Genomic DNA, 14,872 nt, shown 5'->3' on the forward strand with positions numbered 1-14,872 from the left:
AGCTTGTCACAAATTTTATTTTATATCTCCACCTAGTAGCATTTCACATTCTGCTTAAGTACTTGGTCATCTATTACATGACTCATTAGTTTGAGTTCTCTGTAGAATTAAAGAACGTTGCAGTAAAAATAATAAATGGAACCTAAGTTTCAACTACATCATTCAGGCATGTTTTAAAAGCATCTTTCAAAGTCAGTTCAAACTCATATACAATGCCAGGGATTAGCACACCATCAACTTCTTTGCTAAACTTTTTTCCTTGCCCCATTACATTGAAGTATTGATGAATAAAATGGCAAATGTTTCTCTTTACTGGGATTCAAATCAAAGTGCGTAAAACTGGATCAGATAAAGACTTCTTCCCAGGAGAAGTATCCAGGGGCTATCTTATATAAAACTCTATTCAGGGGTACTTCCATTTTTCCTTTAAACACAATTTTTAGCTACCAGTTGTAGTCAGTTTAATGAAGTTAAGGTTTCCTGACTCCATCTCTTAAGAAAAAGTTGAAGTTCCTAATTGCAGAATCTTCCAAAGAGATGTGACAAGGTTTCCTGGAGATTTATTTGAACAATTCCATTTACAGATTATGCAAATGCTATGGAGTGCATTATGGGTACACTATCAGAAAAATCAGAGGAATAGTTTTTTTTTTTTTGCGGTACGCGGGCCCCTCACTGTTGTGGCCTCTCCCGTTGTGGAGCACAGGCTCCGGACGCACCGGCTCAGCGGCCATGGCTCACGGGCCCAGCCGCTCTGCGGCATGTGGGATCCTCCCGGACCGGGGCACGAACCCGTGTCCCCTGCGTCGGCAGGCGGACCCCCAACCACTGCGCCACCAGGGAAGCCCAGAGGAATAGTTTTAATAGGAAAAGGAAACTGGACTGAAAGTCATTCATCTTCCAAATAAAAATATTTTGTTTTCACTGAATACATGTCATTAGATTGAAAAGCACTTTCCACTATTTCCTACCCTCCTAGAGAAGCCAACAGAGATCATGGATGTTAGCTGAAGGGAAGGCTACCCCGCCCCCCACCCCACCTCATGGGTTTTGGAGTCAGGCAGACCTGGTTTGAATTCCAGTGTTATCTGTAAACTGTCTGACCCTAGATAAATTTCTTAAGGTATCTGAGCCTCTATCTCCTCGTCTTTACAATGGGGATAATACTATTTACCTTGTGAATTGTGAAGATTAGAGATACCCTGTGTAAAATATCTAACACAGTGTACAGCACACAGTAGACACTAAATAAGTTAGAGCTATGGTTATTTTAATACATTAGAGCTGGGAGGGAGATCATCCCAAGCCCTTCAGTTTACAACTGAGCAATCTCAGGACCCAGTGTGTATATGACTAGCCCAATGTAACAAAACTAGTCAATGGCATCATTAAGTCTATTTCAGCGTTCAGGGAGGTACGGTGACTTTCCAAGAAACAGTGGCATTACATGGACTGAACACAAAAGCCTAGGCTCCCTAACCCAGTATTCATAACAGTTTGCTGCCATTTCTCAAAAAAAAAAAAAAAAAAAAAATCCTATGGCTTCTGACCTTTTTTTTTTTTTTCTGACCTTTTGCTGACTGGTTTTAATCCCATTTGATAATTTATTCCAACGTTAGGACAAATGATCTCAAAAGCAAATTTTATTTCATCCTATTTTTAGAATAGATTCAGAAAATAAATTAGCTGTCTTGCAGATTAACATTTATTTGACTTACCTTGCATAATTAAGGACATGCTGGAGAGCCTGCCTGTAATTGCAATATGTTGCTTGTTAAAGTCTTAGAGCGAGCTCTCTTTCCTAACCTAGAAATGATACTCCCTAGATGTACATTTCCATTTTCTACTGATCTACAGCTTTTCTTTATTAGCTTCTAGGTGGAGAGAAAAATCAAACCTCTCCTTCAAGAAATCCATTAAACATTTGCTGTCTTCTAAGGGGGAAGGATGAAGGAGCTGATGTTCATGGTAGCTGTAAAGCCAAAAAACAAACAAATTGGGCTTTCTTGAGAGATAAAGAACCTGCAGGAGAACCTCCAAGACATAATTAGCAATTAGCAATACTCTCCTCTCAATATGCACACTGTGCCCTAATGACTTCTTGCATGATATTTCCTTCCTCTACGGAAGTCTATGAAATTGCCCTGCAGCATTCCATATAATGAGAACCTCACTTCTGAGTCACTGCCAAGGGTAAGTGCTATCTAGATTCAGCGTGGAGATAGGTGCCCTAGCTAGGCATCTAAGTGTTCTGACCAGCATTTTCAGATCAACCGATGTCTGGACATAGGTTCTGCCATCTGAGTGATTTCAAAGATCACTAACAGGGTCCTCAAACACTGTGAATATGGTTGAAGGAGATGTGATGGACACTTAGTGTGAGTCACACATTCCCTCCCTTTAAACATCCTCATTCACTCACTGGATCAGAGCAGATGTTGCCAACAGCAGCTTTAGTACATTATGTGAAAGCTGTCTTGGATGGATTAGACATTCAGCTGTCTGAAGACTGGGCCAGCTGTTCTTAGGGCCCCTTGCTGCTTTGGGATGAATAAAGTGTACCAGATTACTTTAAAAGCTATGCTCAGATAGAAGGTTGCGTAAGTCAAGCCAAAGGAAAATGCGCTACTAGCTATGACAAGAAGAAAAACTTAGTTTAATGTTAACTTTAATAGATATATAAATTTTGGCACTCTCATTACTGACGTTTCCAGAGTTCATGTAAATCCTGCTCATCAGGACTCTATTATTGCTGCTTTCCAAGCCGAAAAAAAAAAAAAAAAAAAAAGCAGAGCTGCAGTGAACCAATTATTTGCTTTATTTGGAAAAGCTGACATTCATCCTCTATGTGGCAGGTTGAATGTGGTAGGTGAGATGAGTGGTTTTCATACCAGCAGCAACTCAGGAGGATGTCAATTTCAGGCACAATACAAGCTTGATTCCTCCCTATTTCTCATGCAGAAATCCTTATAATACCTGTAAGCGTTTTAAACCTGTGTAAAAGGTGGGACCCAGCCTGATGTATTTCCTTGAAAGATGAGCTGATTATATGTTGCACCTGAGTTATGCATTCACTCATCAAATATTTACTGCGGACCTACTATGTGTAAGGATCGAGCACAGGTACAAGAGGAAAAAAGAAACATTTCCAAACACTTTACCATGATACTTATGGGTGGGGACGCTTATGGCCCCTTAGGGAAAAAAGGTCATCCCCTTTAAGTGCCATTGCAATTCCTCTTAGGAATACTTGGGTATGGATAAGTTACCTAATTGGTCAATTACACAAGAAGCATGTGTAGTGGATCTCACACCGTGCAAGATATTGCTGAGGAGGTGGGGAAGAGTCATAAGAAATATTAGATATAGTTTCTCATCTCAAGCAGCTCACTTTGGTAATAAAAAACACTCCATTCATGAAAGGACTGGAAAGTAAAAGAAGGCAAAATATAATCAGGTACTAATTGGGTAGTGGAGACACTTAAAAGAAATTCAGATTTAATGGGCTGGGTTAGCCAGAGGGGCTTTATGAAAGACACATGCCTTGAGTATGGCGTTGAAGAAAGGGACGGCTTTAAACTCCGATTGTAGTTGAAATTTAATCCCCATATGGCAAATGTCAAATAGCTAAAGAGTAACCTCTTAATATTTGAAATAGTAAGTTGACCATCTAACAAATTAAACACATTGACCTCACTATATTTTTTGGCATGGAAAGGTGTTCATAATACATTAAGTATGAAAAGCAAATTACAGAACAGCATTCTATAATGTGATTCCATTATTAGAGAATAAAATATATGATATGCATAGAAAAAGGTCTAGAAGGATATATACTAAAATGTTAACAGTGGTTTTCTAGATGTGGTAGGATTATGGGTGACCTCAATTAAAAACATTTTTTGTGTTCTCTCTTTTCTAATTTTTCTGCAACAATTGTGTATTATTTGTGTAATAGTTAAAAAAAACACATTGGGTTCTTAAAACCCACTACAATGAATACTTCATAAAACCCGCTGAGATAAAAGCACACATACACACAACATCTTGGAGAAGGAACAGAGAATGATTAAATAATAAAGGAGATAGGGTGGATGATATATGATGACAGACTTAAAAGTTGACTATCCTTCAGCTTAGTGGCCTAAGATGGGAATATGATCCAAGTCTATAAAATCATGAAGCTGACTGGGAGAACACGTTTATTTACAAATCCCAGGCAACAGAATTGAGGGTTGGTCCTTAAAGATTGAGAAGCTGAATTTAGAAAAAAATAATAGTAAGGCTGAGCTCTCACAGAAGGCCAAAAAAAAAAAAAATTGGAATTTGTTATACTAGGGGTAATATAAATTGAAAATATAAATAGCTTCAAGAATGATTTAGATAAATTAATGGAAGATAGGTTCATTAAAGGTTGGTTGTTAAGGAAAAGCCAGGAATGTCTAAAGTCTGTGAGATACTCAATATATTTGAAAGCGGTAGAAGGTGGCACAGACCTGACCCCAAACCAGTGCAGGCCACAGTGCTAAAGTCTTCCTCCTGGAGGCTCTCTGCTGGCCAGGAGTTAACCCTTTAGTTGTTGGACTATTGGGAGTTTCCAGGAAGGAGATCATGGGGACAGGCTGGGGTGTCCAGGAGGCAGAGGGTTCTGGGCAATAACTATTTATCAACCAGAAGCATTCCAATATTTTAATAACAGTTATGACTACACTAATGCATATTGGCTAAAAATTAGTCCTGGGTGTGCCTATCTTCCGAGATAGACTTCAGAGATGATGTCTGTCAGAGGTACATTGGGATGGATGGACTACAGTGTGATAACGATCCTAGGATTCTGAGAAGTCAAATGAAACCTTTAAATAACCAAAGGATTTTTAATTTTTACCTCGAGGGCTGTTCAGTGAAGCTTCCGATGCTCTCCCTCCATCTCCACAGTGACTCTGGTCAAAGGGAAGGCACTGATCTCCTGTTCCTGCCACCACTTCAAAATTCTTGGTCAAATCTTTTGTTTCCACAAGAGATTTCAACTTGTAGACTTTTCGGGTATTGGTGTCTGATAGATAAAGTGATTCAGACACAGGGTCCATAGCCAGATAGTATTTGTGAGCAGGACTTGTGCTAAGGAAGAGAAAAGTAAAGTTATTCAAAGCAATTTGTTCAGCATACACTCCCTGGGGTCTGCCTTTTGTCACAAATGGAAAATTCTCTTAAGAGACAAAAGAATTAATGTATCTTCCTTATGTACCGAGGCGATAGATAACCTCTTTGTTTTTCTAGTAATGGGTCTGGTATTAAAATATAATTCAGTGCATACTGCTAACCTGTAATGTTCCTGATATTCCAATACCGTCCATTTGGGGGTAGAGAAAGAAGCAGAAGACAGAAAATCCCAGGAGATACTTTTTCTCATACATACCTTTCATAGCCCCCTCAGTTCTCCAATTACCTACTAGATGACTGCCTGGATGTCTAAGTCACCTCAAACTCAACAAATCCAAAACAGAAGTTATTCTCTTCCTGCCTTCCCCATCCTTCAAAAACCTACTTCTTGTCTTCTGGGCTTCCTGCCTCACCTGCGGTCACTACTGTCCTCCCAGGGTCCTGCTGGAAATTGAAAGGCACGTACAAAAAGTGAGGAGTGTGTCTTAGGCAGGGCTGCGCTGGAGATACTTTTCCACTCCAAGCTTCCTTTTGTTAGCTGACCACTGTACTTCTCTAATACACTTTTTCTTTTTCAGGACATAATAGAAGTGATCATATTTGACCTTGTTTTGGTTATAATTACAATCATCCATACCTCCAAAAGGTGACACTCAAGTAACCTTGATTGGATTTTGGTATTCCTGAAACTCTTCAGTTACATACTTACATAGGATCTTGTGTTATTTTTATCTGCATACGTGGCTGAGCTCATTCATTAGTTTTGACTATTCCTAATATCATTTTTCCAATAGCTGCAGGAACTTTGGTTTGGGGGACATTTTGCTTGAACTTAAGGTTCATGTACTGCTGATATCATCCAAGCTCCCAACATGGAAGTCTAACCCTTACTCTCCCCTTTTCTCTCCACATTGTGCCTAACTGTGCCTGAAAACAAGCTTTCAGAAGATTTGTCCCTCCTGCCATCACATTAGTTCTAACTCTTATCATCTGTGGCCTGGAATATTTTCTATAGTCCTGCCCATAGGAGGTGTCTTTGAAATCTTAAATCCATTTTCCCCCCATACTGACTCCAGGGTTATTCTGATCATTTGGTTCCCATCTTTAAAAACTCTACAAACTTTTAAGTGTTCCTTGGTGTGGTGCACATTCCTTTCTTCATTTAGTAATTAATTCTCTTTAACCTTTTAAGGCTTTACTCAGGCATCACCTTCTGAAGAAAGCCTTCCGGAAATGTCTAGGCTCGGTTATTTGCACTATGCTTACCTCTATTCTCGGGGATCACACATCATATTACTTTTTAAAAAATGTACTGGTATGCCCCAGTAAACCACGAAAGCTTGGAGGAGAGCAATCTTGTCTTATCTCTAACGTGCTCACTGCACAGCACTCTGCCTCACACCCAATGGTCTAAGCCAGAAACCAGAAGCCATTCTTTACTTCCTCTTTCCGCCATTCCCCATATCCAGGAAAACATCATTAAAAAAAAATTCTACCTCCTAAACTCTTTTCCGATCTGCCCACTTCTCTTTATCTCCACCGTCATTAGTCCTGACATCTCTCAGCTGCACTCCTTGCTTGGTAATACCATTTCTGTATTGTGGATTTGTTCATCAAGTCGTTCAGAAGTATCTACTAAGTGCAAACAATGTGCCAAGGAACTGTGCTATGGTCTGGAGACCTACCTGTGTGCCCAATACAACGCCTTGCTGCATGAAACTCACAGTCTAGTGGGGGAGTCAGATCAGTAAATAGGCTATGATTGTCATAAATCCAAGTCTTACAGTAGAAGTAGAAAGGGAGAGAAATGAGCAGATAGGAGGGACACGTGACCTAGCAGCAGCTATCACATTGCATTAGCATTATTTTTTTTAAATTATGAAGTCCATACTTTACTCATATTTCCTTAGTTTTTAATTAATATCCTTTTTCTGTTTCAGGATTCCACCTAGGATACCAAATTATATTTAGTCTTCGTCTCCTTAGGCTCCCCTGGGCTGTGACAGTTTCTTAGACTTCCCTTGTTTTTGATGACCCTGATAGTTTTAAGGAGTACAGGTTAGATATTTTGTAGGATGCCCCCACGGCAACATGTCTGATTTTTCTTTTTTCTCATAGTTATACAGCGATTACAGGTTTTGGGGAGGAAGACCACAAGGGTAAAGTGCCATTCTCATCAAATCAAATCAAGGGTAATAATATCAACATGACTTACTGTTGATGTTGACCTCGATCGCCTGGCTGAGGTAGTGTTTGTCAAGTTTCTCCTCTGCAAATTTACTTTCTCTCTTACTTTCCACATTGTATTCTTTGGAAGGAAGTCATTCTGCCAAGGCAACACTTAAGGAGTAGGGAGTTATACTCCACCTCCTTGAGGGTCGAGTAGCTACATAAATTATTTGGAGTTCTTCTGCATGAGAACCTTATCTTTTCTCCTCCATTTATTTATGAACTCAACCATTTATTTATATCAGTATGGACTCATGAATATTTGCTTTATACTTTGCATTAAACTCCTGTGACTTTATTTTGTTGCTCAAATTGTTCCAGCTCTAGCCATTGGGAGCTCTTTCTGTGGGCTTATGTGCCCCTCATAAACCCCCATCAATGTCGGTGCATTTTGTGTTTTTTTGAGCACTTCCTTACTTTCTGGAAGTACAAGATGTTGCAGACTCATCTTGTATAATCCCTGCTCCAGGACTAGAATGAGTCATTTCTCCAAGGACCCCTGGTTCCTTTTATTGAAGAATGGTATTAGAAACTGAGACCTGAGTGCTGGGTGTAAGCACTATTTTTTCCACATCTCTCTCTCTCCAGCTACACTGTGAACTCTTTGCAGGCAAGAACCTTATTCCTCTCTCTACCTCAGTGCCAACAGAGGGTCCGACAGGGTTGATGTTCAGGAAGTGCTGAACTAAACTGTAGGACATGAAACTAACTAAGACATAGAGGAGTTCGGGCCTTGGCTACTTAGCCAAGCAAAATGGAGGGGAGAAGGTCATTAGAATGATTAAGATACTTCTTAAGGACTGGCATGTTCCTGATTGTATTTGTAATTGCATTTGCCCTCTAAGCATATTTACATTAATGATAGTAAGGCTGGCAAATACTGATTTGAGACCCAGTTTATGGTTTTAATTGGAAAAAAATCAAATCCAATTGGAATACTTGATTTTTTTCTACTTACCTTCATCAAATAAGAGAATCCGGTAGATTCCAGGGACATCTTCAACCCTGGAACCACCATGACAGCTGCTGTAAATAAACTGTAAAGGGTCCCAACAGATTCCAGAATTGATTTGGCAGTCATATCAGACAAAGCATCTCTGTAGCAAAGACTGCTTAAATAGGGGTTTGAGTAAAAGTTTTGACATATTTACTTGCACTTTTTGCCTTCAGAATAAAATTTTTCCAGTGCCCTTAGATCTCTCTAGAATACAGAAGGGGTCACAACCCTTCCCTGAAACAACCTTCAATACTTTGGTAGCCAGTCTGTGGAAGTTTCAACTGAGCCAGATCAATCATGTTTTGTTTAGGAAAAGTCCATAGGCTATTTTTCCATGAGAAATGTTATTTGCACAAAAGCACTTTGGAATGCATTCCATTCATTTATTATTGAATATCCCCAATGTGCCTGTGAGGGAAGTTGGAATTATCATTCTTCTCAAACCTCAGCTGGGGAAACCCAGACACATAGAAGGCTCGCCCAAGGTCGCCAACAAGCCTGTGCTTGGACTAATATTAGATTAGATCATATGTGACTGTGTATGAAAATAAATACCTACAAGAATAGTCTTGTTCTGAAAGTGGCAAAAAAAAAAATCACTGTTACTGTCTTCTTCTAACTATGTTGCTCAGCGAGGCTGTTCTCAAACTTTGCACACTGGCCTTTAGAAAATGGAACAGCCCAATGCACCAAATTCAAATCTGATGGTTATTTTCTTGACAGCCAACAGTCAGGAAGGTCTCCTATATTGAGATGTAATTTCTTGCCATTTCATGCCATTTCCCAAGTGCACATCAGCTCTTTTGAGATTGTTTCTTTCTACTTTGTGAAAACATGCCAAACCTGAGAAAGAAAAACCACTGGACTACATTCCAGTTTGTTCTAATCCCTTGTGTCTAAACGTGTATTGCAATTTGAGATACGTGAAGATTTCTCTTACAGCTTCAGTGTTACACTTATTGTCACCTTCTGGTTAGTTTTATATGCAAGCAATGCCCTTCAACTTAGCAAAGATCCCTTCATTCATGCTAGTTAAAATCACACAGATTGTTAAATGGGCAATTAATGCTTATAATTAATGCTGGGCAACATTTTACCAGTAAGCAATTTGATAACCAACTTAATTTGCTTAAGGAATCAGTTATGCTAAAGTAGCAAGGCTGATCTTGTGCACTGGTATTTAGGAAGTGGCATCTCCCAAACAAAATCCAAATTACAAACCCTATCAGTGCCATTTTGATGACAATTGGCATTTGAAAGTGAACAAATTCAATTTTCTCCTTTGCAATTTCAGGTAATTTAGAACAGTTTTGACAAGTGTAATGCATAAACAAATTGAATACAAATACTCATTATGACTAATTTCAGAGTTATGTGCCCTTGTCAGTAAATGGTCAGTTTAAAGTTTATTATTTTTTGGTGGGATAAAATCGAAAACATGAGGTCACATAAGAGGAAAATGGAAAAATCTTATTCGAGAAGGTCATCATGGGCATCCTCTCTTAATACACACGTCAACTACATTCCTGGAAGCAGGAAGATTGCTGTGCTACCTCTCTTTCTACCTGCAACTTGAAAACATCGAATCTATTTGAACTTACAGACTCACTTGTGATATCACCTAAGGAAAACATAAGCCTGAAAGTTTTGCTTTCCCATGAAGTACTGAACGGCCAGCTTTCACTTATCTTGTTTTCTTTTTGGTATATTCTGATCCTCCAGCAAATTCCCACTTAGTGGAGCTCTCTCCTTTTGGAAGACACTTACCTGAGTTACAACTTCCAAGTTCATGTTCACATTATGCCTTTAACCTTATTTAAGAAGTTTCCCTGTTAGCGCATTATTAGGAGGTGGCATCTTAGGCAAGAAGGGGCATTAGGTAGCCACCCATGTGATTTGCTTACCTATGTCTGGTATCTCTGTTTCTAGGGTGCACAAGGTATCCACGAGTGGCAAGTAAAAGCAAACAGAGAGTCATCAGTATCATTCAACAAGCCAAACCTAACCAGACACACCTATTCCTAACTCAGCTTGTGGCTATTAGAGGGACTCCACAGGGATCACTTAGACATGCAAGCCAAAGTGGACCCAATCCCTCAATCCCTCCAGGCTGCTCCTCCTAAAATGGTGTCAAGGTGACTGAATATCCTGCATGGTGGGTGGGCAAAGCTCTAAGGCAGTTTTTTCAAAAAGTTCACTCGGGACTGTTTTCATTGGAATCGGTTGGGTTCTTGCCACATATGCAGTTTCCTGGGGCTCTCCCCAGTCATATGAATCAGGATCTTGAAGTGGGAGTGGAATTCCCAGGAATTCCATTTTGAACAAACTCAGGTGGTGATTCTGATGCAGAATAAGGTTTAAGAACCACTAGGCTAGGTTTTGAAGAAGTAGCCACTGCAAAGGGTCTGACTGTTCTAGGCTCTATTTTGTTTTTCTGTTTTGTTAAATTTGGAATATTATTTTATTTATTTTTTAATATAGCAGGTTCTTATTAGTTTTGAAAGCCACTTTATCAAAATGCAAACTCTTTCATTATCAAGTCTTGCGTGCAACAGACATCCCAAACCCAACTTTAAGCCACTTATATGATTGCAGAGATAAGATAGGGACATGTCTTGTGAACATTAGCACATTATTTAGCAATATTAAACAATTTAACAAATTGAAAGTATAAAAGTTTTCTCTTCGACCATGATAGAATGTCCCTGGCATCAAAACTGCTGCCTCAAAATAGCTTTGATAAAACACCATTTACATCAAACTCCTAGGGCCTTGTGTTGTCCAGTTATCCATGCACCAAGGGGGCAACCGGGGTGGGCAAAACAGAACTATGTCAGAAGCAGCAGAGCGCTTTGGGAAGCCCCTGATCTGTAATCCTCTTGGCACAGGGCACTGCCTAGGCTATTTCACTCTGGGACCTGGTATGGGTCTTCTCACACTGGGAGCGCAGTCCGTGGACAGGCCTGACTTTGGGTCAAATCTGCCCAGAACTAAAAGGCTATAATCATCTGTGAAATATAGTCATTTAAATTTTAAAATCCTTTTAAACCTGGCCCTTATGCCATTTTGAAAAACATGAAGATAACAAATCTTTTTATCTAAACTAGAAAATGTTCTTATTCTTTGGAACATCAGGAAAGAAGAAAAGATACAAAATGATTTCTTTTGAAGCCATCTGCAACTACTGATTCAAGTCTTTTTAAAGAGAATCTTTCTGGGATTTTACTAGTTGGGTTATGGTGAGGATCCACTGACTTTTCTGTTTCATGGGGCCACGTCAAAAGGGTGGGTATCCCCTGGGTTGACACAAAAGATCAAAAGGTAAGGGTGGGGAGATGTGATTAGAAATCTGGCCCCAGACATTTGAACCTCTTTGAGTTTTTTTGTCTTCAGACACTTGCTTGTTTTTGTGGTCTCTAAATTACAGGGTGAGTGTGCTTGAGGCTGGCTCTAATCACCGTTACAGGGCTGATCTTCCTGAAGGAAGCTGAGTTGTAAAAATACTAAAAGGATCTCGTTAAAGCATGGTTTCATCTACCACAGAGTCTCATGGTACAGAACCATTTGTGTGGCTACAAAGGGTTCTGAAATTCTTAGGTGATGGCAAGGTGTGGGGAGGGGGATGGTCTGACTTTCTTGCAGCTTCTTCTGATCCTGCCAATAATGTCACTGTGAATTTGGAAAGATGTCCCATATTATGCAGAGCAGCTTCTCTCATTAGCATCTCAGAGGGAGGAAGTGAAAATGACGGAATTTATTTCCGGTGTATGACCTTGTTCTGTCCCAGAATTACTTTTAGTTATAGATTTAGGATTGAGCCACCACCAAAGTCGGTCTGCTGTCTAGCTGGCAATGGACTGCATGCTGAGGTGTCAGCGTGTGAGTGCTTCACAAGTGCCTGGGCCCATCAGCGGGCATCACCACCTGGTAACTGACTGACTTGAAGCTTGCAGTGAGTTCGGAGAAAGGAGTGGAATGGCACAACTTTTTAGAGCAAGAAATGCTCCTGATGGTAGGACCTTTAAGTAGATCTCTGATTTTGTTCAGGACCTACATGATTAAAAGGGCTGTCTATTCTTTTTTAATTAAAAACTTTTTATTGAGATATAATTCACAAACCATAAAATTCACGCTTCTAAAAGGTGCAATTCAGCAGTTTCCAGTACATTCATAGAGTTGTGCAACCATCACTATCACTGAATTCCAGAACATTTTCATCATCCCATGAGGAAACCCCGTGCCCATCAGCAGTCATTCCCCATTTCCCCAGCTCCCCCAGCCCCAGGTAACCATTAATCTGCTTTCTGCCTCTATGGATTTGCTTATTCTGGACATTTTATATGAACAGAATCATATAATACGTATCCTTTTGTGTCTGGTTTCTTTCACTTAGCATCATTTCTGACCTATTCTTTGTACATCCAGTGAGGTGGGGGATGGAGAAAAAAGGGACATGCCAACTTCGGAGTTGCTGTCTCGTGACCAGTCGTCATGAGAGTTTGCCTGGCCTGCTCTGTGTTGGTTGCAGCACTTTGCTTGTTCTTCATGCTGTTTTCAGCTTCTTCCCTTATACGTAGCCAGAAATATCTGAAGTCAAAGAACAGACTTCCCTGCCTGCTCATCTTCCCATGGTAGTCTTCCTTTGAAGACCGAGTTCCCACTCCTGCCACTGGTTGACTTCTTAGATCTTCCAACTTCAGCAAACCCTCATCTAAGACTGTCCTCATTCTCTGGCTCTGTCCCTTGGCCTTATCTCAACTTACCTGTCTTGTGTTTAGGGTCCTGCTTTCAGCTAGCAGTTCGTTTGAAAAGCAATCTCACAAACGAATCCATGCCCAGGGATTAATGATGATGATAGCTTGATGGGTCATTCTAACACAGGTTCCTGTGTTGGGGACTCTCGGAGAGGCAATGTCTCAACTCAGAGGAACACATTTCTTAGAGTGGAAATTGGGGCACTGTGGAAGGCCAGCGAAGATGTTTTGGGGTGAGGTAAAGGGAGCCTTTGAGTGTCAATGCTAATACATGAGGTTACACTGGGAAGGTAACCACCTATTTCACCTACATGTAGTTTGTTTCTGTCTTTGTAGCTCCAGTGCTGCTGACAAGAGGAAGGCTCTTGGTCATTTCTCAGATATTTTCAGAGCCCTCAAAGTCCACGTTCCATATGCTCCTTCAGCAGAGTACTCTACAAGTTCCACTGCCTCTCAGCATGCTAACTGCCCCTAAGTGGGTGCTATTCCAATTCTACTCAATCCCTAGTCAATGACAGGAGTTGAGTCCTGAGAACAATGTAGGAAATATTAACCAGTCACTGTAAAAGAAACAGTAACATCTCGAGAAATTTTCATGTCACAGTGACATTTGTCAAGTCCAAATTACTCAAGGTACCAAGAAGCATCTGCCAGGCTCTTATTTTTTTTTTCTTTCTTTCATTTTTAATGAAAGGACAAAATAAATATCTGGAGAATAACAGCATCTTGAAGAATAACAGCATGAGGTTTTTATAAAGAATAAGTCATTTCCAGTTATGCTTAATAAGTTTTCTAATAGATTCGTGAAATTAGAAGATGAGAGGGGAGCAAGAGGATATTCATATTTAAATTCTTGCAAAGCACTTGACATGGTGTCTCCTGTTTTTACTTATATAACTATCCATGTAAGTTTTAGAAAACTGAAAAATGACCCTGAGGCCATAATCAAAGGAAGAGGAAACAGTCATTAATTGATGAGAAATAGTTGAAGGACTTGGGGATGTAGAGAATGAAGAAGAGAAAGCTCAGGAACCTATGGTAATCTGTCTTTACACTTGCGAAAGTTTCTCAGGTAAACGAGGGAAGTGGCTTCTGTGCTTCAGATGTTAACATTTGCCACTACTGAGTGGATGTTTCATGAAGGCAATATAAGGAAGAATTTTCAACAGAGCATTCCAAAGATGCAATGGACTGTCTAGAGAGATACGTAAGTTTTCTGTTATTGAAAAGGATCAAACAAAGTACAGATGATCAACCGTCAGGGATGCAGTGGGCACTACGTTGTACCAGATGCCTCCATGGACTCTTTCTATCGCTAAGCTCACAAATCTGTGATATCACTTTTGTGTTACTGAAATATGTGTGTGTGTTTAAAATTTTAACACGAGAAGCAAGTCACTAGGGATACCTAGACCTAAACTATCTCATATAGAAATAAATCTATCTTAAAAAAAAATCTTCACAGAATGTATTTTTGCGACTCCCTAAGGTTTAATTGCATGATCTTATAAGCTTCCCTTCTTTATCATTTTATCTCAATTTCTCACTGGAAGGAAACACTAAGATGTATATGTGCAGATGAAATCTGCAGTAAACAGGCAAAGGGATACTATATACTTAAATAACAAGAAATAATATTGTTGTTCTTGGCATGTTGCTAATAATAATCACATAACTGACTTTTCCTTGCCCTCCCCATTCAGCCAATGGGGGATCAGCTTGAGGAAATAAA

General features: G+C 39.8%; 1 protein-coding gene across 3 annotated transcripts in view; it reads right to left on the bottom strand.

The window, feature by feature from the left end:
- TENM1 (teneurin transmembrane protein 1) overlaps positions 1–14,872 on the bottom strand; it is a gene marked incomplete at both ends in the record, with an annotated part of 603,322 nt that overhangs the window by 107,598 nt on the left and 480,852 nt on the right. For 2 of the 3 annotated variants that reach the window (XM_082610702.1, XM_082610700.1), the window contains 2 exons: positions 4,886–5,118; positions 10,291–10,311. In XM_082610702.1, the coding sequence (XP_082466828.1) occupies positions 4,886–5,118; positions 10,291–10,311 (254 nt within the window). The remainder of the gene's footprint in view (positions 1–4,885; positions 5,119–10,290; positions 10,312–14,872) is intronic. The other variant, XM_082610701.1, reaches the window with a different exon arrangement.

Source organism: Mesoplodon mirus, assembly GCF_964341445.2.
Source record: "Mesoplodon mirus genome assembly, chromosome: X".
NCBI lineage: Eukaryota > Metazoa > Chordata > Mammalia > Artiodactyla > Ziphiidae > Mesoplodon > Mesoplodon mirus.